The following is a 22875-nucleotide window of genomic DNA, read 5'->3' as shown; positions in this document are numbered from 1 at the left end:
AAGCTTAGAGCGATGTTGGAGTCACCGTAAGCCTGTGTATGTTTATTTAATAAGGGTATTGACTCCAGGCAGTAGCCGTCATTCTGGCGAGTCACCCACTCTTCATTGGCAGCCTCTTGACTTTATGGATCCACAGTGTTTATCCCACGCCCCTTTGAAGTCCTTCACAGTTCTGGTCTTCACCACATCCTCCGGAAGGGCATTCCAGGCATCCACCACCCTCTCCGTGAAGAAATACTTCCTGACATTGGTTCTGAATCTTCCTCCCTGGAGCTTCAAATCGTGACCCCTGGTTCTGCTGATTTTTTTCCTTCGGAAAAGGTTTGTCGTTGTCTTTTGATCATTAACACCTTTCAAGTATCTGAAAGTCTGTATCATATCACCTCTGCTCCTCCTTTCCTCCAGGGTGTACATATTTAGATTCTTCAATCTCTCCTCATACGTCATCCGATGAAGATCCTCCACCTTCCTGGTCACCCTTCTCTGTACCGCCTCCATCTTGTCTTTGTCTTTTTGAAGGTACGGTCTCCAGAACTGAACACAGTACTCCAGGTGAGGCCTCACCAAGGACCTGTACAAGGGAATAATCACTTCCCTTTTCTTACTCGATATTCCTCTCTCTATGCAGCCCAGCATTCTTCTGGCTTTAGCTATCGCCTTGTCGCATTGTTTCGCCGACTTCAGATCATTAGACACCATCACCCCAAGGTCCCTCTCCTGCTCCGTGCACATCAGCCTTTCCCCCCCCATCGAATACAGTTCATTCGGATTTCCACTCCCCATATGCATGACTTTGCACTTCTTGGCATTGAATCTCAGCTGCCATATCTTCGACCACTCTTCCAGTTTCCTTAGATCCAGTCTCATTCTCTCCACTCCTTCCGGCGTGTCCACTCTGTTGCAGATCTTAGTGTCATCCGCAAAAAGACAAACCTTACCTTCTATCCCGTCCGCAATGTCGCTCACAAAGATATTGAACAGGACCGGTCCCAACACCGATCCTTGCGGTACACCACTTAAAACCGCTCTCTCTTCAGAGAAGGTTCCATTTACCATCACACTTTGTCTTCTGTCCGTCAACCAATTTGCAATCCAGGTCACCACCTCGGCACTCACTCCCAAGCTTCTCGTTTTATACCGATATCCGTTCGCACATCGCATCGGTTCACAATAAACAAAAACTTTTGGGCAGAGCCCTTACATATAACAGCAGAGAACGGTTAACTTTTGGGCAGAGCCCTTACATATAACCAATAGAGTACATTAAACAGGGGAGGGTAATTTAGTTTTAAAAAAACATAAATAGTTCTTACCTGCTAATTTTCGTTCTTGGAATACCACAGATCAGACCAGACAAGTGGGTTTTGTATCCCTACCAGCAGATGGAGGCAGAGAATAAAAACTTTTCAGGCACTGTTACATAACCGAGTGTGCCTCAGTATTGACCTGAACACAAGCCAAGATGTCTAATCCAATAGACCCAAATAACTCTACTACAGGAATGAAAATTAGCAGGTAAGAACTAAATTTTCCTTTCCCTGTACATACCCAGATCAGTCCAGACTCCTGGGATGTACCAAAGCTCCCTAAAAAGGGTGGGACTTGGAGAGCCCCGCTCGTAAAACGCCCTCGCCAAAGGACCGAGACTCACGATCCCCCACATCCAGCCAATAATGCCTTGCAAAGGATTACAGAGACTTCCAAGTCGCCGCTCAACAAATTTCCTGTGGTGCAACCAACTGAGCTTCTGCCCAAGAAGTTGCCTGAGATCAAGTAGAATGGACCCTCAAGCCTTCCAGAATTGGTCTACCCTTAAGGATGTGAGCGGATCCAATAGCTTCCTTAAGCCATCTCGCAATAGTAGTCTTGGAGGCCTGAGAACCCTTCTTGGACCATTCCACAAAACAAAAAGATAATCAGACCTTCTAAAATCGTTTGTGACTTTAAGATAGCGGAGTAAAGCTCTAGGGATGTCCAGCAACCTAAGATCTCGAGCATTAGCCTCAGAAGCTCCCACATCTGGAAAGGCCAGTAACTCCACCAACTGATTAACATGGAAGGCGGGTACCACCTTCGGGAGAAAGGATGGCACTGTCCGCAAAGACACGCCTATGTCCGATATGTGAAGGAATGAATCTCGACATGACAGAGCTTGCAACTCCGAAATTCGCCTCACAGAGCAAATGGCTACCAAGAAAACGACCTTTAGAATCAAATCTTTAAGGGACGCTCTGCGGATAGGTTCGAATGGGGCCTCATACAAGACCCGAAGGATCCAGATTGAGGTTCCAAGGAAGACAAACTTTCCTTACAGAAGGGCGCAAATTCTTGACTCCTTGGATAAATCTGATCACTTCAGGATGAGAAGACAAGCAGTAACCATCCACCTTGCCTCTCAAGCAAGCCAAAGCCGCCACCTGAACTCTAAGAGAGTTGAAAGTGAGGCCCTTGACTAGCCCTTCATGAAGGAATGACAAGATGTGGGTCAGCGAGGCCCGTAATGTCTGCACTCTCTTGGCCACACTCCAGGACTCAAAGACTTTGCAGACCCGGAAGTAAGATAAGGAGATGGACTTCCGTCTTGCTTGGAGAAGGGTAGTAATTACAGTCTCCGGGTACCCCCTCATCCTCAAATGCCTCCTCTCAAAAGCCAAGCCGCAAGACAAAAGCAATCTGCCTGGTCGGAAAATACAGGGCCCTGCCGCAGAAGGTGAGGAAGGTGACTGAGCCGCAACAAACCCTCTACCGCGAGGTTTACCAGATCTGCGAACCACGGCTGGCGAGGCCACTCCAGGGCCACCAGCACCACCTCCCCCGGATGCCTCTCTATCCGCCACAAGACCTTTCCCACCAGAGGCCACAGAGGGAAAACATATAGAAGAACTCCCTGTGGCCAAGGTAACACCAGAGCGTCTAGGCCCTCGGCTCCGTACTCCCTTCGTCTGCTGAAAAAACGAGGAGCCTTCGCATTGTGGTGTGTCGCCATCAGATCGACAGGAGGATGGCCCCATTTCTTGCAAATGAGCTGCATTGCTCTGTCTGACAGCACCCATTCTCCCAGATCGAGAAAAGTGCGACTGAGAAAATCCGCTTGGACATTTTCGATTCCTGTGATATGCGATGCCGCAATTTGAACCAGGTGTTGTTCCACCCAAAGGATAGTTCCTGAACCTCCAGAGCTACTGAGAGGCTACTGAGAGGCTACTGAGCTACTGTTGATGTCCAAAAGAACTTGCACCGAACACCCTTGAACCAAAGGTCAAAAAGCAAGTAACACTAACCACACCGCCCTAGCCTCCAAGCCTCCTCTGCCGACCAGATGCCCTGGGCCGCCTGTCTCTGGCATACTGCACCCCATCCAGAGAGACTAGCATCTGTAGTCAGGACCACCCAATCCGGAACTTCCAATGAGACCCCTCGCATTAGGTTGGGTGTCTGAGGCTACCAAGACAGACTGTCCTTGGCCGAAGGAGAGAGGGGGACAGGCTGGAGAAACTCCTCTGACAACGGACTCTACTGAGCCAGAAGAGCTCTCTGAAGCGGACGCATATGAGCAAAGGCCCACGGCACCAGATCTAGTGTGAAAGTCATCGAACCAAGTTCCTGCAAACAATTCCAAGCTCTGGGAAACGCAACTGTGCCAATCGCTGAACCTGAGCTTGTAACTTTCTCACTCTCTCTTCTGTCAGAAAGACCTTGCCTTGGCTCATATCGAAACGCACCCCCAGATACTCCAGATTTTGAGAAGGGGTTAAGTGGCTCTTGGCCAAATTCACCACCCAGCCTAGTGACCGCAGAGTCCGAAGTACCGTCTGTACGGCGGAACGACAACTGTTCTCCGACTTCGCCCGAATGAGCCAATCGTCGAGATAAGGATGAACAAGGATTCCCTGGGGCCACAACGTCGCCACTATGACTACCATGACTTTGGTGAAGGTACAGGGTGCCGTGGCCAGACTGAATGAGAGTGCCTGAAACTGGAAATGCTGCCCTAAAACCATAAACCTCAGGTAGCGTTGATGATCTCGCAAATTGGAATGTGAAGATACACTTCCATCAAATCTAGTGATGCCAGGAATTCCTGGGTACGTACGGCTGCTATCACTAACCACATTTCCATGCGAAATTGGGGTACTTTCAATGCCGCATTCATGTGTTTCAAATCAAGAATGGGGTGAAAGGACCCCTCCTTCTTCGGGATGACAAAGTAAATGGAATATTGACCCATTCGGAATTCGTCCAGAGGCACTGGAATCACAGCCCCTAAGCACTACAACCTGCCCAATGTCTCCTGCACTGCCTGGCGCTTCTGCAGCAAGCTTCAGGGGGAGATCAGGAACAGGTCATGGACGGGTCGAGCAAATTCTAAGGTGTAACCTTCCCTTATGACACGGAGGACCCACTGATCCTAGGTGATTCTGGCCCACTCCTCATAAAAACGAGCCAGCCAACCCCCTATAAAAGGTTCAACAGAGTGGGCCGGCCTCGCCTCATTGTGTCGATTTGGAACCTGAGGATCCAGTGATGGGGGTTCTGAAGGGCCGACGTCATCCTCGAAAGGACTGCCCCAGGACTGACCACAAGAAGAAAAGAGCCTCTATGCCGCTGACGTGCCCCGCAATTGCCAAGATTTTCAACTGTCCCAAAAATGCGGATATGGTGGAAACTTCTGTCTGCCCTTAGGCTTGTCCTCCGAAAATTTATGCACCTTAATGTCACCTAATTGCTTCACCAGCTGATCCAGCTCCTAACCAAACAAGAGTCGGCCTTTGAACGGCAGAGACGCCAACTGGGACTTAGATGAAACGTCCGCCAACCAGTTACAGAGTCATAAGAGACGCCTTGCGGAAAGCGCAGCACCCATAATGCGGAAAGTCGTCCGTACCACATCGTACAATGCATCTGCCACAAAAGCTATTGCAGCCTCCAACCTGTCTGCCTGAGCACCCTGGCCCTCCTGGGAACCCTGTACCCAGTGCAAGCATGCTCTATGCATGAAGCTGGAACAAACAGCCACGCGGAGACTCAAAGCCGAAACCTCGAAAATCCATTTGAGATGGACCCCCAGCTTGCGGTTCTGAACATCCTTCAGAGCCACCACTCCCGCAACCAGAATGGTCGTCTTCTTTGTGACGGCCAAGACCTCGGCGTCCACCTTAGTGAGCGCAAAAAGCTCCAGGCTTGCTCCAGCAAGGTATAAAGCTTGGCCATAGCCCTGCTGACTCGCAATCCCACGTCTGGGTTACCCCACTCCTGGTCCACCATCTTTTTAATGGACTCATGATATGGAAACCCGGAAGGAGGGCTCCATAATGCCCTCCAAGACTGGATCTGCTCCGTCCTTACGAGAGGTGTCAAGCGGAGGCTGGAGCCCCAGCTCCTCCAAACCTTGGGGAATGAGCGGGGCCAGTTCCTCCCTGCGGAATAACTGGCGGATCTTGGGGTCATCACCCTCAGCCACAGGCCCCGAATCAACATCATCCCCCTGCATATCTGCCACGCCCAAATCTGCCTCCCAATCCTCTGAGTTCACCGCCCCCAGGTGGTAGGCCTCCGTCTGCGGAACCATATTAAGCAAATGCAGACCCCTGGTGAAGGATATGTTCTGCAACGGCCCAGGTCCGACCGGTCCCGATCCCAACTCCAGAAACAAAGTGGGAGGTTCTTGTCCACCCTGGTGGGACCCAAATCCCTCCTGTTGGGCTAAAAGGAAAATTGGTTCTTACCTGATAATTTTCGTTCCTGTAGTACCACGGATCAGTCAAGACTCCTGGGTTTGGCCCCCCCCCCCCCCTAGCAGATGGAGACAGAAGTTTACCAAACAAAAACTCCGCCTCATATAGGCTGGTGCCACCTACAGTCTGGTAGTATTACGCAATGTCAAAGCAGAATGGATCAAACAAAACCCAAACTAACTATATACAGTAACCTAACAACCGCAAACTGGCACAACAACCCCCAAATGGATACAGAACCCGTGCCATGTAAAAATAACAATGTCGAATCAATCTGTCAAGAAATATCAGTAAAGAGAGCGGACTCTCCATTCCCTTCCAAGGAAAAAAATGGGTGGGACTCTGGACTGATCCTTGGTACTACAGGAACGAAAATTATCAGGTAAGAACCAATTTTCCTTTCCCTGTATGTACCCGGATCAGTCCAGACTCCTGGGATGTACCAGAGCTTACCTTAATTGGGATGGGATCCAGAGAGGCCCGCTCTAAGCACTCCCTCTCCAAATCCACCGGAACCTGGCGCCCGAACATCCAAGCGATAATGTCTGGAGAAAGTATGCAAAGTCTTCCATGTAGCCGCCCTGCAAATCTCCTCCGGGGAAATCTGTTGACATTCCGCCCAGGATGTGGTCTGAGAACGAGTGGAATGAGCCCGCAGACCTTCGGGCGAAGATCTACTGTCCAACAAATATGCAGAATTGATGGACTCCTATAGCCACCGAGCGATGGTAGTCTTGGAAGCCATATTGCCCCTTTGGGGACCACTCCATAGCACAAAAAGGTGATCCGATACTCGAAATGCATTGGTTACCTCCAGGTAGCACAGTAATGCTCTACGAACATCGAGCTTCCGGAGATCCTTAGAGAAGGGGTCCGACCTATCCAGATCTGAAAAGGATGGTAGCTCAACCAACTGATTTAAATGGAAGGAAGACACCACCTTGGGTAGGCATGAGGGAACCGTACGCAGAGAAACCCCAAACTCAGAGATTCACAAAAAGGGCTCTCTAAAAGGCAGAGCCTGAAGCTCAGACAGCCAGCGTGCCGACGCAATAGCCACCAAGAACACCACCTTCAAAAGTATGGTCCTTCAAGGTTGCCCTACGCAATGGTTCAAAAGGTGCCAGACACAAAGCCTTAAGAACCAGATTCAAATTCCAAGAGGGATAGGGCTATCGCACTGGAGGACGCAAATGCTTTGCCCCCTGAAGGAAACGAGAGACATCAGGGTGATTCACCAAGAATGCTCCCTGGATGTTACCGCGTAAGGAACCGAGCGCCGCCACCTGTACACGCAAGGAACTACACGACAATCCCTTCGTTAAACCAGCCTGAAGAAAGTTCAAAATTTCAGGAACGGTCGCTCGGGTAGGAACAATAGCTCTGTCGAGACACCAGGCCTCAAAGACCTTCCAGACCCTTACATAAGATAGGGAAGTAGAGACTTTACGGGAGCTCAACAGCGTAGTCACCACAGCATCCGAGTACCCCCAGGACTTCAGCCACTTCCTCTCAAAAGCCATTCCGCTAGACAGAAGCGCTCGACCTGATCAAAACTGACGGGTCCCTGATGAAGCAGATTCGGCCTATCCGGGAAGCGCAACGGAAACGCTACCGCCAGATTCACCAGATCCACAAAGCCTTGGTCACTTGGGAGCTATTAAAACCACCTCCGTCGGATGTAACTCTATTCTGCGAATGACCCTGCCTATGAGAGGCCAAGGCGGGAACACATAAAGCAGAACATCTGTCGGCCAGGGAAGGACCAGGGCATCCACGCCCTCTGCCTCCATGTCCCTGCGACAAGCAAAGAAATGAGGAGCCTTGGCGTTCTTGAACGTCACCTTGAGATCCATCCCGGGAGTGCCCCACTGGGCACAAATGAACTGAAAGACATTGTCCTCCAATTCCCATTCTCCTAGGTCGAGAAGATGGCAACTGAGGAAGTCCGCCTGAACATTCTCCACCCCGGCAATGTGAGAAGTCGCTATGCAGGCCAAGTTCTGTTCTGCCCATGCAATCAAGAGACGAGCTTCCATCGCAACTGGTCGACTTCTGGTTCCGCCTTGACGGATGATATAAGCCACTGTAGTCATATTGTTGGAAAGGACGCTGACCGCCTTGCTCTTGAGAAGCTGGAAGAATGCCTGTAGTGCCAATCGAATTGCTCTGGTCTCCAGACGATTGATGGACCAACGAGCTTCCTCCGGGGACCACAGTCCCTGTAACGATTTTCTCAAACACACCGCTCCCCAACCGGACAAGCTGGCATCTGTCGTGATCACCAGATTAGAACTACCAAGGGAACTCCCTGCCTCAAGTTGACTGGGGAGAACCACCAATCCAGGCTGGACTGAGAGTTCTCTGTCAGAGGTAGAGCGAGATGGAACTGTTCCGAAACTGGATTCTATCAGGACAGCAATGCTGATTGTAAAGGCCGCATATGAGCGAAAGCCCATGGAACCAATTCCAGCTTCGAAGTCATGGAGCCCAGGACCTGAAGGTAATCCCAGACAATCAGTGATAGGAGTATACTACCGTCCACCTGGACAAAATGATCAGACAGATGATGAAATGCTAAGAGAAATCAGGGAAGCAAACCAATTTGGCAGTGCAATAATAATGGGAGATTTCAATTACCCCAATATTGACTGGGTAAATGTAACATCAGGACTTGCTAGAGACATAAAGTTCCTGGATGTAATAAATGACTGCTTCATGGAGCAATTGGTTCAGGAACCTACAAGAGAGGGAGCTATTTTAGATTTAATTCTTAGTGGAACGCAAGATTTGGTGAAAGAAGTAACGGTGGTGGGGCCACTTGGCAACAGTGATCATAACATGATCAAATTTAAACTAATAACTGGAAGGGGGACAATAAGTAAATCTGCAGCTCTAACACTAAATTTTAAAAAGGGAAACTTTGATAAAATGAGGAAAATAGTTAGAAAAAAACTGAAAGGTGCAGCTGCAAAGGTTAAAAGTGTTCAACAGGCTTGGACATTGTTTAAAAATACAATCGTAGAGGCGCAGTCCATATGTATTCCGCGCATTAAGAAAGGTGGAAGGAAGGCAAAACGATTACCGTCATGGTTAAAAGGTGAGGTGAAAGAGGCTATTTTAGCCAAAAAAAATCCTTCAAAAATTGGAAGAAGGATCCATCTGAAGAAAATAGGATAAAACATAAGCATTGTCAAGATAAGTGTAAAACATTGATAAGACAGGCGAAGAGAGAATTTGAAATGAAGTTGGCCATAGAGGCAAAAACTCATAATAAAAACTTTTAAAAATATATCCAAAGCGAGGAGAGGAGAGAGGGTCTATTCGCTGGGGACCTTGACCGCACTACCTGCTTGTAGTTCTGAGACTGAATACCTGTTTCCCGGTCAAGAGAGGGGAGGCCCGGATCGGAGGGGCGGAACCCCGTTGTTGGTGACGTCATCACTGAGTGCCCCGGGACAGCATAAAAGTAAGGGCACTGCGGCACGCAGCCGCTGGCGCGCAGCCAAAGCTGCGCGCCAAAGGGGCGCGCCCCTAGGTCAAAATTTTTATGGGTAGAAAAAGGAAAAGTAAGACTTATGCCTCCTCACCTTCTACCCCCGTGACAAAAAGAATTGGCCCGATGGATTCCCACATTGTATATGTGGGGGAGTCCGCTGTTGGGGGTGATATGGAGGGACATACTTCTGTATGCCTCTCCCAAAGCCCCATGGCCATACAATCCCCCTTACACCCGGTTGTTGAAAATATATTGGCAGCAAATGAAGAGAGAGGTCCGGCAGTTGGAGTGATGCAAACCGAGAGAGGACTTGTATCCCCATCAGAACGGACAACTCAAGTGGGTGCTTTGGTTCTGGGTAGCGAGGCAACAGATAAAGAAAGTAAAAAGGTTAAATGTCCATCTGTAATTTCTGATATAAGAAATGAGGAGGGTGAAATTAATGTTGAACCTGAAAACGTGACTTTGTTGGATGTATGGAAATTATCAGCTAAAATTGACAAGAAAATGTCTGGGTTTATATCCAAGGTGCATACGTTTTCTGTGGAAACCAAAGATAAATTTGAAGATCTAGATATAAGAACAGAGAAATTAGAACAGAATGTTGCAAAATTGAACCCAGTAATAGATAAACTTCATGCTGTTAATGTTTCCTCTATCAAAGATAATATGGTGTTACATAATAGGATTGAAATATTGGAAAATGAGATAAGATCAAGAAATCTTAGATTACTTAATTTTCCGATTTCAAGACTATTATCTCCAGATGAATTATATAGAAAATATGCGATGGAGGTTCTGCTATATGACGAAGCGAAAATACCAACACTTTCAAAAATATATTATTTACCTAAGAAAAAAATCTTGCAAAAAGTGGAGGGCGGGGTTGATATTTTAGATAGTCCAGGAGTCTCCACTTTTCTGGAAGACTCCTTGGACTTGATTAACTCAAGATCTACTTTGTTAGTTTCCTTTGTATTGAAATGGGATAAAGATTTGTTTTTTCTTAAATATTTTCAGAACAAAGACCACATTTTTTATGGTCACAAGATACAAATCTTTCCCAACGTCTCTCGTGCGACACAAGCATGGAGAAAACAATTTTTGTTATTAAAACAATCTGTGCTAGATATGGGAGCTAGTTTTTTCCTAAAATTTCCCTGCAAATGCCAGATATTGTTTCAAAATAACAAGTTTATTTTTCTTGAACCGTCCCATTTGCAATGTTTTATTTCTGATAAATCCCAGGGAAACTGAGTTAGGGTAAAAAGGGAGTTTTTTTTTTGATTGTAAAAGAGAATGTCTTAGCGTAATAGACTTACTACTTCTCCCTTCCTCCTAGATGTGGGCTGGAATATATTGTTTTTTCTTTAAAATTAGTGAATGCTTGATTATATAATTTCTATGTAAATGTTATAATTTCAAAAATATAAATTAAAAAAAAAAAAAATATATATATATCCAAAGCAAGAAACCTGTGAGGGAGTCGGTTGGACCATTAGATGACAGAGGGGTTAAAGGGGCTCTTAGGGAAGATAAGGCCATTGCAGAAAGACTAAATGAATTCTTTGCCTCCGTGTTTACTAATGAGGATGTTGGGGAGATACCAGTTCCGGAGATGGTTTTCAGGGGTGATGACTCAGACGAACTGAACGAAATCACTGTGAACCTGGAAGATGTAGTAGGCCAGATTGACAAACTAAAGAGTAGCAAATCACCTGGACCGGATGGTATGCATCCTAGGGTTCTGAAGGAACTCAAAAATGAAATTTCTGATCTATTAGTTAAAATTTGTAACCTATCATTAAAATCATCCATTGTACCTGAAGACTGGAGGGTGGCCAATGTAACCCCAATATTTAAAAAAGGCTCCAGGGGCGATCCGGGTAATTATAGACCAGTGAGCCTGACTTCAGTGCCGGGAAAAATAGTGGAAACTATTCTCAAGATCAAAATTGTAGAGCATATAGAAAGACATGATTTAATGGGACACAGTCAACATGGATTTACCCAAGGGAAGTCTTGCCTAACAAATCTGCTTCATTTTCATTGTTGGACCCAACAAAGACCTGCGCCCAAGGAAAAATTATTACAAATAGCCGTTCTAATTCCACTCGCGGAAACTTCAAAGATCTTCTTGAGCTGAACTTCCAGCTTGCAATCCTGCAAATCCTTAAGGCCGTCCCCCCGGTAACCGGGATGGTTCTTTTCTTCGTGACCGCCGCCACCGCAGCATCCACTTTAGGAACTCTTAGTAGCTCCAAGGCTTCCTCCGGCAGGGGATAGAGCTTATCCATCGCCTTTGCCACTTTAAGGCCTAAATCCGGAGTATCCCATTCCTTGAATAGCAAATCCGTTGCTGAAAAACCGAGACTCTTCCTGGGGCAGCTGGATCCCTAATTCTCCAAGGATAGCCGGGATGAGCGGACCTAGTTCATCCCTGCGAAACAACCTGACCACCTTCAGGTCGTCGCCATCTGCCCCATGGGACGCCCGCAGACCTTTCTGCAAAAGCTCGGCATCCCCTTCCACCCCCCCCCCCCCCCACGGTGGTGGGATTGGCAAATCCTGGTCATCCTGGTCATCCGAACTGGAAGAGGTATCCGTGTTCCCCACCGGTACCTGTGCGCAAAAAGGACACTGTCCCCCCAAGGGACCCGGTTCCTGGTCAGCTTGGCTTGCTTCTGGGACTCCGGCAGAGAAACTTGACTGTGCGGCCTCTTCTTTCCCGCCTTCTGGGCCTTAAAGGCCTTATGCATCAATAAAACGAAGTCAGAGGAGAAAGAAGAACCCGTGGACATGCCCTCACCACCAATATCGGGATCCACATCAGTGGGAAAGCCAGGCCCCACAGCTTTGTCCCCCTCAGGGACCTTTCGCTGCGGTGACAAACGCGGTGGAGGGTCCTCCTCCTCAAGCACTGTTTGCGCTGCGGAGGCCGCAGGTACTATCAGAGGAAGATGGCGCCCGCTCCCAGAGGCACTGACCCAATCGCACCTAAAATGGCGCCCGTTCCCGTGCTTCGCAGGAACAGACTGGAGGCCGGGGGCTGCAGCTCCCCAAAGGCGCCCGTCATAGTTTGGATCCTGAGTAAGACCCTGCCCCGGGTCGTGGAGGCTCCCTCTCCCCCCGGAAGGCAATCGGCGCAGATCCCATTGCGCAACAATCGTGGCCGCACAGCACCGCAGGCCCGACGCGGCATGCCGCTACAAAAACAAACTACTCAAATTCGGACAAAAAACATGGCGAAACTGAGCAAGAAGAGCCCCCAACAGCACCGGAGAGAAGGGAGAGTCAAGCCCCAAAGAAAAATATACTTAGTGAAATTTAAGTGTCTGGGTCCTGGATCAAACTGGGGGTAGTGAGCCGGGCTCCCCGGTTTCACCCCCTGTGATCTCCACAAGCTGGCATTCGGGGTTGTCTACCCCGTACCTCAGCTGCCTCTGAAACCAGGGAGGGATGGTCCCCTCAGGACCTCACCACCCTGGGAGGCTATGACCTGCAAGCAAACACTGCGGTCCTTCGCTTTCTTTCTCTTCCCTCTTTATTTCTTAACTGTACCTAACTATACTGTCCCAAACAAACTAGGCCCTAGCACAGACTGTAGGTTTGGCACCTTCTCCACCTGCTGGAGACAGAAGAATACTGCCAGACTGTAGGTGGCACTAGCCTATATGAAGCGGAGTTTTTGTTTGGTAAACTTGTCTCCATCTGCTAGAGGGGGGCCAAACCCAGGAGTCTGGACTTATCCGGGTACGTACAGGGAAAAGGCCTTATGCAGTAAAAGCACGAACTCAGGCGAGAACAGATTCGGGCCGGTGGGGAAAAATTGGGGTTGCAAAATGTCCTCCCCCAAAGGTATGGAACTTTGCCCCAGGCAGCCCTCATAGTCCCCTGTCCCCCAACAGGACCCGGGGGAACCAGGGAAAGTGAGGGAGGGAAATCCCCAGCGGTCCCCAAAAGTGTAGGCCCGACCACCGGGGGATCCAAGATGGCCACTGTTCCCGCGGTTACACCAGCGGGAAGCTGCAAGCGGACTGCACTGCTCTAGTCTGTAGCCATTGGTGCAGGCGCAATTCTTTTCAGTTTGGCAGGTGTCAGGTGATTCGAGGGTCCCTCCCCACCCGAGGTGCAGGCCGAACACAGACTGCGGCGATTCAACCCCGCGGGAGCCGCTCCACACGCACGGCAGGCCACCCCCCTCACCATCTCGTCGCCGGAGTAAGAGAAAAAAATCTGCAAGTAAAAAAGAAAAACTGAGATTCCCTGATAAAAGGAGCCCTGAAAACTATGGGGGAGAGGAGGGAGCCATCCTCCTCACTACTCCTACTTGCTTTCCTTAGTCTGTCAGATTTTTTTTTTATTTAAACAAACCTAAATAAACAAAGCCTCACACCGGCTTCCTGCTCCTAATGCTGATGAGAGATCTCCAGCTCAATTCAGCAAGTTATTGAAAAGATGAGGAAAGTGAGGAAAAGAGAGCCAAAGAAAAAAATCTAGCCACCTAAGTGACCTCATGAAGGGGAGGGATCTGGACCACCAGATATACACCCCACAGCAATCCCTGGATCAGGTGTACAAAAGGTTCACCAACCCCCAGCCCATCCCGCCTCACGAGGAACCCCGACCCCTGGGAGGAAGGCTCAGAGCAACAAAAAAAGGAAAAATACTGGAACAAACTGCAGGTTTATGCATCAGCCACCATCTGCTGGAGACAGAGAAATACTGAAGAACTGCAGGTAGCATCAGTGTATACAAAGCAGTGTCAGTTTTACTTTCTCTGTCTCCATCCGCTAGCATGAATGAATAAACCCAGGAGTCTGGACTGATCCGGGTACGTACAGGGAATAGTTTAAGACTTACACTTCCTTCATAGCAGAAGTAAAGTTACATGGCACCGAACCTGGGCGTGCCCAGGCGCATAGGTACTTCTACGCACAACTCTGAGCCCCACCTCAGAATGCCCATGTCCTGCATCACACCATGCCCCTTTTCTGGCCAATACAAAATGTGCACACATCAGCACTTGCACATGCATCTAGGCATGTTAAAAAATCAGGTAGAAGTGTTCAAGTGCCAGATACGCACCCATCTCCTGATTCTGGCGCACGCCCAGCTTTTAAAATTCACCTTTAAATGAGCAGATTGGATCAGACTGGTGGTAGAGAAGGAGAAAAAAATCTGTCAAGCTGTACACCTTAATGTACTGAATATTTGTTAGGACCCAAGAAGCAAATAGATAATCATTTTACTTAAATACACTGAACTTAAAAATTTTTTTAAGATTCTAACAAGACTTTTACTTAACATCTTACTTCATGACATATATAAGTTTTACACTTACCACATTTTAGAAATATGTAGTTGCTCTAGCTCTCAATCTCCTTTATATGTTCTGTTTCATGTCACCATTTTAAATGTTCTTTTATATGTTTGTATATTAATATTTTATGTAATTGATTTTTTTAAGTTGTGTATGTCTTTTCTAATTTTTGTGTATGTGATGTTATTTTACTATAGCTCCTGAGGCAGCAGGAAATTAGGATTTAGGTTAATTACTGCTTTAAGAAAACTGCCTCATGTTGACTAGTAACTGGAATAAGAAGGCCTGAAGAAAAAAAATTCAGCCCAGAGACAGAACAACTGAGGCTGAGAAGGCATGAGAGTGCAGAGTGAATTCCTGATAAGAAAGGTGCCAAGAAAGTTACAAGAAACAAAGGAAGCACTGAGTAAGCAGAATGTGATGTCTGAGAGGCACATGAAGGAAAATTACCAGCAAACGTAAGGGATGAGAGAGGGGAGGGGAGAAGCATACACGAGCCATGTTTAACAGTATAAAAGACTAATGCAAATTTAAAACGATGAGTAAACTGGCATTGCTCACAAAACAGTATATTCTGTAAACTGGGCTCCGTTTACTTCCATAAGGAAAACACAATCTTGATTTTCCTTATAGTTTCCACTATCTTAACTTTGTATGCATGCATTGTTATGTTTTGTAAGGTTTGGATGGACCCTTGGACACTGTGGCAGCTGACCACGCCCATGGGGAAAAGTCCCGTGAGGGTCCACAGGTCACGCTCAGCTCTGGACACACAAACACAGATTATATCTTTATTTAGACAGTTTGTGAAGCCACCAGAGGTGGCGGTAGTGAGTAGAAGATGGAGCCTGGCTGGGTTAGTATTCCTTAGGACGCTGGAACAGCAGTTCCTCCGGTGGCAGCGCTTTAGTGAAAAGAACTGAGATAATGAGTACAAGAAGACATTCAGAGTCTCCAGTATGGAGAAGCCCCGAGATAGGGAGAGCTGGCCCTCGAGGAGCGAGTATCAGATCCCTGGGAGCAGAGACTCGTTGGCAAGTACTCACGCAGCAGTTCCAAGTAGGAGATGGCACTGGCGCTGGAACGGAGGAAGCCCTCGAGGAGCGAGTACCTGGTTCCAGGGAAACAGCTCTGAGGAGTAGATGGTAGCAGTACTCACAGATGGTGGCTGTAGCGAATTCTTCCAAGTAGAAGAGGAGATGGACACAGGCAGCAAGTCAGGGAACATGGGCCCTCAAGGAGCGAGTACCGGTTCCTGATAGCGACCTGAAAGAAGCAGAGAGGCCCCCGAGAAGCGGGTACCCCGTTAGCAGCAAAGAGTCCAATAGAGGTTGGAGGCAGAGTAGCTGGGTACGGAGAGCGAATCCCATCCATAGGAATTACCTTGCTAACTCAACGGATAGCAATAAACAGTAGGCTTAAATATCCGGGCAGCGTGACGTCATCACAGGGGGACGCCCCTGAGGTTCGCGCCACAGAGGAAATAAGAATGAGGGCCGCACGGCGCGCGCACCCTAAGGTACCTGAAGAGCATGGAGGGAGGCAGCGCCCAAGCCGGTCCGGGGACGCCGGAGAGGATGGCGGGCAGACGCAGCAGCAGCCAGACGTCCACAAGGAGCAGGAGGAGTCGCCGAAAAAGAAAGGTAGGCGGCGTGAAGCCATCAGGCAGCGACGGTTGCAACATGCATGAAATAAAGAAATCCTGCCAGCTCTTATAAGATCTCTAAGCTACTTAATAAATGTTATGTTTTGAAACTAAAAGTCTGTTTCATCACTGGCTATCTCTGGGGAGGAAACCAGGCGGGGTAAGTTTCAAAGTTTTTAACAGGTAGACATGTTCAAGTGCCAGATATGCACCCATCTCCTGATTTTGGCGCACGCCCAGCTTTTAAAATTCACCTTTTAATAAGCAGATTGGATCAGACTGGTGGAAGAGAAGGAGAAAAAAATCTGTCAAGCTGTACACCTTAATGTACTGTATATGTGTTATGACCCAAGAAGCAAAGAGGAAGGCGATCTATATAGTAATTTCAATAGATAATCATTTTACTTAAATACATTGAACTTAAAATTCTTTTTAAGATTCTAACAAGACTTTTACTTAACATCTTACTTCATGACGTATATAGGTTCTACACTTAACACATTTTAGACATATGTAGTTGCTCTAGCTCTTGATCTCCTTTATATGTTCTGTTTCATGTCACCATTTTAAATGTTCTTTTATATGTTTGTATATTAATATTTTATATAATTGATTTTTTAAGTTGTGTATGTCTTTTTAAATTTTTATGTATGTGATGTTATTTTACTATAGCCCCTGAGGCAGTCACTAGCTGTGTGGCGAAACTCGGCTGAGTCGGGCTTTTTATAAAAACACGTCTGCACTACAATAAATACGTTCAAAGACATCTGGCATCTATTCTTCTGTTGTTTCTTCCCTGAATATCTGTTATACACACATTTTCATTCAATAGTAACGCATGGTTAGGATTTCTGTGTGCTCGTTCTTCAGTCATAGTTTAAAATATTCTCAACTAAGGCATCCCAATTTCAGATCAAACAGTAAAGTAAAGCAAACATATCCTGAAACCCATTACAGTTACTTACTTCAATATTGTTATTAAGTTCTACATACAGCTGTCTAGTTTCTTCCCTTTCAACTTCATCTGTTAGCATAAAATATAAGCCATACAAAATGTTACCTCTTAGCATATGTTGTAGAAAACCATAACAAAGACAAACACTTGTTACTAAATATGCTGGGAATTATTTAAAAATAAAACATATTTGATTTTTGGGTCATAGATATAAACCAAATTTCTTCAAGTACAATAGTATGAATGTCAAGAACCAAGACAAAACGTATCACTGTTGCAATAAAAATCACTGTGTCCAATAAAAGAATCATGCTGGGATAACATGTATTTCTAAAACACTGATACTGTGAGTGATTTAGTTCTTTCATTCCCAACATACCCCTTTGCCTTTAAAAAATAAGAGCAAGGGGACCTCAGGAGGGCATTTAATATATATATTTTTTAAAATAAAAATCAATTTTAACCTACTCTGTGAAAATCATTCCATAATTAGCTAAAGTCAACTCTATCTCAGTTCTTACTCCTGCAGGAGGAGCTTAAACAGATCTAACAGCAAACATGCTAGAATAGTGTCAAACTTTCTTAAAACAGATTTTTGTTCTAAAGCAAACCTATAAAGGTCTTCTGGGAAAAAATGGCCCCAATAGATAAGACAATCATTTTAAACCCAAAGGAAAAACTGGTTCAAAGTCCACACAAATTTCTCTATAAGAATTTAAATGCAGCTCTTGAATGTCAAACCTAAGATCCTACAGGAAAGAAGAGTTGCTTACCTGTAACAGGTGTTCTCCTAGGACAGCAGTCCTCACACATGGGTGACATCATCAGATGGAGCCCAGCACAGAAAACTTTGACTGGCACACTAAGCATGCCCAGCAAGCCACTAACCACGCGTCTATGCGGGGTCCCTCTCCAGTCTCATAACATAGAATTACAGAAAAATAAAATAACAAACATAGGTGAAACCCAACTCTGTGGGGTGGTGGGTGGGTTTCGTGAGGACTAAAATCCTGCTGTCCTAGGAGAACACCTGTTACAGATAAGCAACTCTGCTTTCTCCTAAGACAAGCAGAATAGTAGTCCACATATATGGGTGAATCCCTAGCTACAGGCTGTTCCCGAACACAAGCAAAACCAACAGACACCCAACCAGGTACCAACGGGCACAACAACACAGATGCTGTTGGTATCAGCGGGAAACAGCCTGAACCTGAAAAAAGGGCCCTAGGCAGGAAGAGTTGGATTCTATAGCTGAAAAAGATTCCAGAGGACAGACTGGCCGAAGCTATCGTGTCGGCCATCCCTGTCCAAACAGTAGTGAGCAGCAAAAGTGTGGAGGGAATTCCATGTCGCAGCCTTGCAGATCTCAATTATGAGGACTGTCCTCAGGTGGGCCACTGAAGCCACCATGGCTCTGACAGAATGAGCCTTGACATGGCCCCCAAGCTGCAGTCCTGCTTGCGCCTAGCAGAAGGAAATGCAATCCGCCAGCCAGTTAGATAGGATTTGCTTAGCAACCGCAACTCCTAATCTGTTCTTATCAAACGAGATGAAGAGTTGCGTGGACTGCCTGTGGCCTGCTGTCCACTCCAGGTAGAAGGCCAAGGCTCTCTTGCAATCCAAACTGTGCAGAACCCGTTCGCCTTGGTGTGAATGAGGCTTGGGAAAAAAAGTGGGCAGGATGATTGACTGGTTAAGATGGAAATTGGTCACCTCCTTAGGTAGGAATTTAAGGTATGTATGCAGAACCACTCTTTCATGAAATACTTCATGTATGGTGGATACATCACCAACGCCTGAAGCTCAGTAACCCTGCATGCCAAAATGACCACAACCAAAAACATGACCTTCCGTGTCAGGTACTTCAGATCACAGGTGCGCAGTGGCTCGAAAGGATCCTTCATGAGCCGAGCCAACACCACATTAAGGTCCCAGGACACAGCAGGAGGCTGCAAGGAAGATTTCAAGTGAAGCAGACCTCGCATAAAGCGCCCCACTATGGGTTGCAAAGAGATGGGCGAACTATCCACCCCCTGGTGGTAGGCCCCGATGGCACTTAGATGTACCTTGATGGAGTTGGCCTTCAGGCCAGCATCCGAAAGGTGTAGTCAACTAGCCTCTTGTGGAGCAAGAAAATGGATCTAAGCCATGACGCTCACACCACATGGAAAGCCTCCTCCACTTCAGGCTGTAAGACTTCCTGGTAGAAGGCTTCCTGGAAGCCACCACGCCCCGAGACACATCATCCGACAGGGCAAAGGGCTGCAGGATTAACCTCTCAACATCCAGGCCATCAGGGATAATGCTCTGAGGTTGGGATGGTGCAGCCTGCCCTGATCCTGCAAGATGAGATTGGGGGAAGTTCCCAGACCAATTGGTACTCGGACCGAGAGGGACACCAATTCGAGTGCCCAGTCGTAAGGAAGGTAAGCTTTGACCTGAGCAGGGCACCAATAACTAGGGCGACAGGGTAAGATGGGACCAGGTATTTGATGACCAACCCCAGGGACTCCAACACCTGAATGGTCAAGTGCAGGGATCGAAGTGCTCCCTCCCGAATGGTCAAGTGCAGGAATTGAAGCACTCCCTCCTGGATGGCGCTCTTGACCAGCCAGTCGTCCAAGTAGGGAAACACCTGAACTCCTAGACGGCAGAGGTGTGCCCCCACTACCACCAGACACTTGGTGAAGATCCGTAGGGCCAAGGCAAAGCCGAACGGCAACACCCTGTACTGGAAATGCCTCTCGCCCACAATGAACCAAAGATACTTCCTGTGACCAGGGAAGATCTCGATGTGGGCGTATGTGTCTTTCATATTGAGGGAGCAAAGCCAGTCCCCTCTTTGCAGGGGGGAATCAGGGTGCCCAGAGAGACCATCTTGAACTTTTCTCTTCTGAGAAACCTGTTCAAGGCCCAAAATAGGACGTAGTCCCCCTGTTCTCTCTTTGGAATCAGGAAATAGCAAGAGTAGAACCCCTTCCCCTGCTACCGCAGCGGAACGGACTTGACTGCTCTAGCTGTTACAAGGGCGGAGACCTCAGTTAAGAGTATTTCCTGATGCAAGGACAGACACCAAGAGGGGCATGAGGGAGAGTCTGTAGGGACACCCCAAAGATTCAACCGGTACCCTTGACGAACAATGGAGAGGTTCCACCGGTCTGAGGTGACACTGGACCAGCAGTCCACAAAGAACCGTAGCCAGCCTCCGACCGGAGGGCCCGGCGTTGAGGGTACAGATGAATGGCTTATGCTCCCTCGCAGCCAGTCAAAACCCCGTAATAGCGGGGCTCAGCTGGGGCACTGGCTGAGGCCTGGGGGTCTGTTGCGGCCTCTAGTACCCGCATGCTGAGAACAGGCACAACAGGCCTGAGGATAATACTTCCTTTGGCGATAAAAGGATCTCCTCTGGCCTTGCTGCGAGGATTTTCTGGCAGAGAACGGCGGGTCTAATATTCTGGCCGAAAGATGATGAAGGGTCTCATAGTGATCTTTCAACTGAGCCACAGCATCCCTCAGTTTGTCCCCAAATAGGTTCTCGCCAGTACACAGTAGGTCTGCAAGCTTCTCCTGGCCCTCCAGCCGAAGATCAGAGGCTCGGAGCCAAGCCACCTTGTGGGCACCAATGCCCGCTGCTGCCACTCTGGCCGCCATTTCAAACCATTGTAGGTGGAGTGCACCTCATATTTGCTACATTCCAGGCCTTGTTGGATGACTGCTGACAAGGCACCCTGCTGCTTTTGGGGCAGGTGCTCAGAAATTTCCTGGACTGCTTCCAGAGGTTCTTGGAGTACTGCGTCATGTACAGTTGGTAGGAAGCAATATAGGCAATCGATATAGCACCCTGAAACACCTTCCTGCCCAGTGTATCAGCACCCTGTGCTCCCGGCCCGGAGGGGCGGAAGCGTGGATACGGGAATGCTTGGCCTTTTTTAGGGCAGACTCCATCACGACCAACTGGTGAGGAAGCTGGCACCTCTCAAACCCCAAGGCCTGCTGGACCAGAGAGACAGCATCCACCTTCTGATTCACCAGAGGCACAGAGATGGGATGTTCCCAGATCCTAAGGAGTAGCTCCTTGAAGATATCACAGATGGGTAACAGCCACCACCCCCCTCAGGGCATCAACAAATTGGAGAACCTCCAGGATCTTATGCCTGGGGTCCTCTTCCATCAGAAGCTGAAACGGAATGGTTTCTGCCATGATGCGGGAAACCCCGCAAAAGTCAGGTCCTCAGGTGGGGACTGGTGCCGCTCCTCCAGAAGGGACAGGTACGAGGGAAGATCTCCCGAGTCATCCGATGAAGACTCAGAGGTATCATCCCCCCCCATAGGTCATACGGGGCATCTTCCTCACTGAGATCACCCAAGGACATCAGTGGAGGGCCTCTGCCCAGGCTCCTCAGCTTTGAAGGACCCAGAATCGGACCGGGTAACACCTGTCACGGCATCAGAGGCCTCGACGACAGTGCAGGTTGCAACAGGCATTCCTCCTCGAAGGAACCCACAATGGGAATTGCACCGGATGGAGGAGGCAACAGTGGCTGCCGGGGCATCAATGGACCCCCGAGCACTGGCAGCGGCTGCATAGGGAAAACGCCAAGGACACTGAGGCGCTCCAGCAGCAGTGCCAACATCGAGGGTGCAGGCTCCTGTACCGGTGGAAGCATCAATGGGGCCGGCTGCTCGATGCCCTGCAGGGCTCGAACAACCGCCAGCTGCACCCTGCGTTCCAACTCCTTCTGAAAATCCGAAGACAGGACAGATAAAGGAAGGAAGGTGTCACCAGATCTCCCTTGGAGCCCTGAGGGGGATCGGTGCCTGGCACCAGTATTGGTGGGGAAAACCTGGGACTCCCAGGTTCGATGGAGGATGGTGCCTCCTCTCTGCAGGGTTGCTTCAGGGACATCACAGCAGATGTCAGTGCCGACCTGAGCCCGGTACCATGTGTGGACGAAGACGGGTGGCAATGCTTCCTGGACGTCCCACATTGCTCGGCCGGGTATTTCCCCGGAGCCAAGGAAGAAGGAGACGATCCTGACGTCCTAGAATGGGAAAACACTGACGACGGCTGATCTCCAGCCCCTCTCTCCATCCAGGGCCCCGGTGGAGAGGTGGACAGTGAAGGCTCAGTGTCCAATTGGCTCCCCCCAGCCTCTAGGCGTCGATGCCCCCAATGCTGGAGTCGAGGGTTCTGACTTCTTCGATCCGAAGAGCTTCTCCATCTTGTCCAGGCAGGCACGCCGGCCCTTGGGGGTCATCTGGTCGCAGAACCGACACCCCTGAACTTCATGCGATGCCCCCAGGCAGAGGATACACGCATCGTGCAGATCTGTGAGGGACTTAGTCTGAGGGCACTGGGGGCATCGACAAAACCCCACCATATGAAAAAAAACTAGCGAGCGGTCGATGACCAGCGGGTACCAAGGGAACACATCGGGAATCGACCACACAGAAGGGGAAAAACTTACTACGCTGCCCAGCTAGCTAAGCCAGGGGAATGAAGAGGGACCTGGCGCAGGACAGTCGACGAACTTAAACATAGAAACATAGAAACATAGAAATGACGGCAGAAGACCAAACGGCCCATCCAGTCTGCCCAGCAAGCTTCACACATTTTTTCTCTCATACTTATCTGTTTCTCTTAGCTCTTGGTTCTATTTACCTTCCACCCCCACCATTGAAATATCTAGCTTGATTAGTTAGGGGTAGTAGGGGTAG

At 48.4% G+C, this 22875-nt stretch overlaps 1 protein-coding gene across 4 annotated transcripts in view; it reads right to left on the bottom strand.

The window, feature by feature from the left end:
- Window positions 1–22875, bottom strand: part of SYCP1 (synaptonemal complex protein 1) — a 345552-nt gene that overhangs the window by 273016 nt on the left and 49661 nt on the right. For all 4 annotated transcript variants that reach the window (XM_029573719.1, XM_029573718.1, XM_029573720.1 and 1 more), the window contains exon 8: window positions 17168–17226. In XM_029573719.1, the coding sequence (XP_029429579.1) occupies window positions 17168–17226 (59 nt within the window). The remainder of the gene's footprint in view (window positions 1–17167; window positions 17227–22875) is intronic.

The sequence above is a fragment of the Rhinatrema bivittatum genome, chromosome 12 (assembly GCF_901001135.1).
Source record: "Rhinatrema bivittatum chromosome 12, aRhiBiv1.1, whole genome shotgun sequence".
Classification (NCBI taxonomy): Eukaryota; Metazoa; Chordata; class Amphibia; order Gymnophiona; family Rhinatrematidae; genus Rhinatrema; species Rhinatrema bivittatum.
This window is presented reverse-complemented; position numbering and strand designations above follow the sequence as displayed.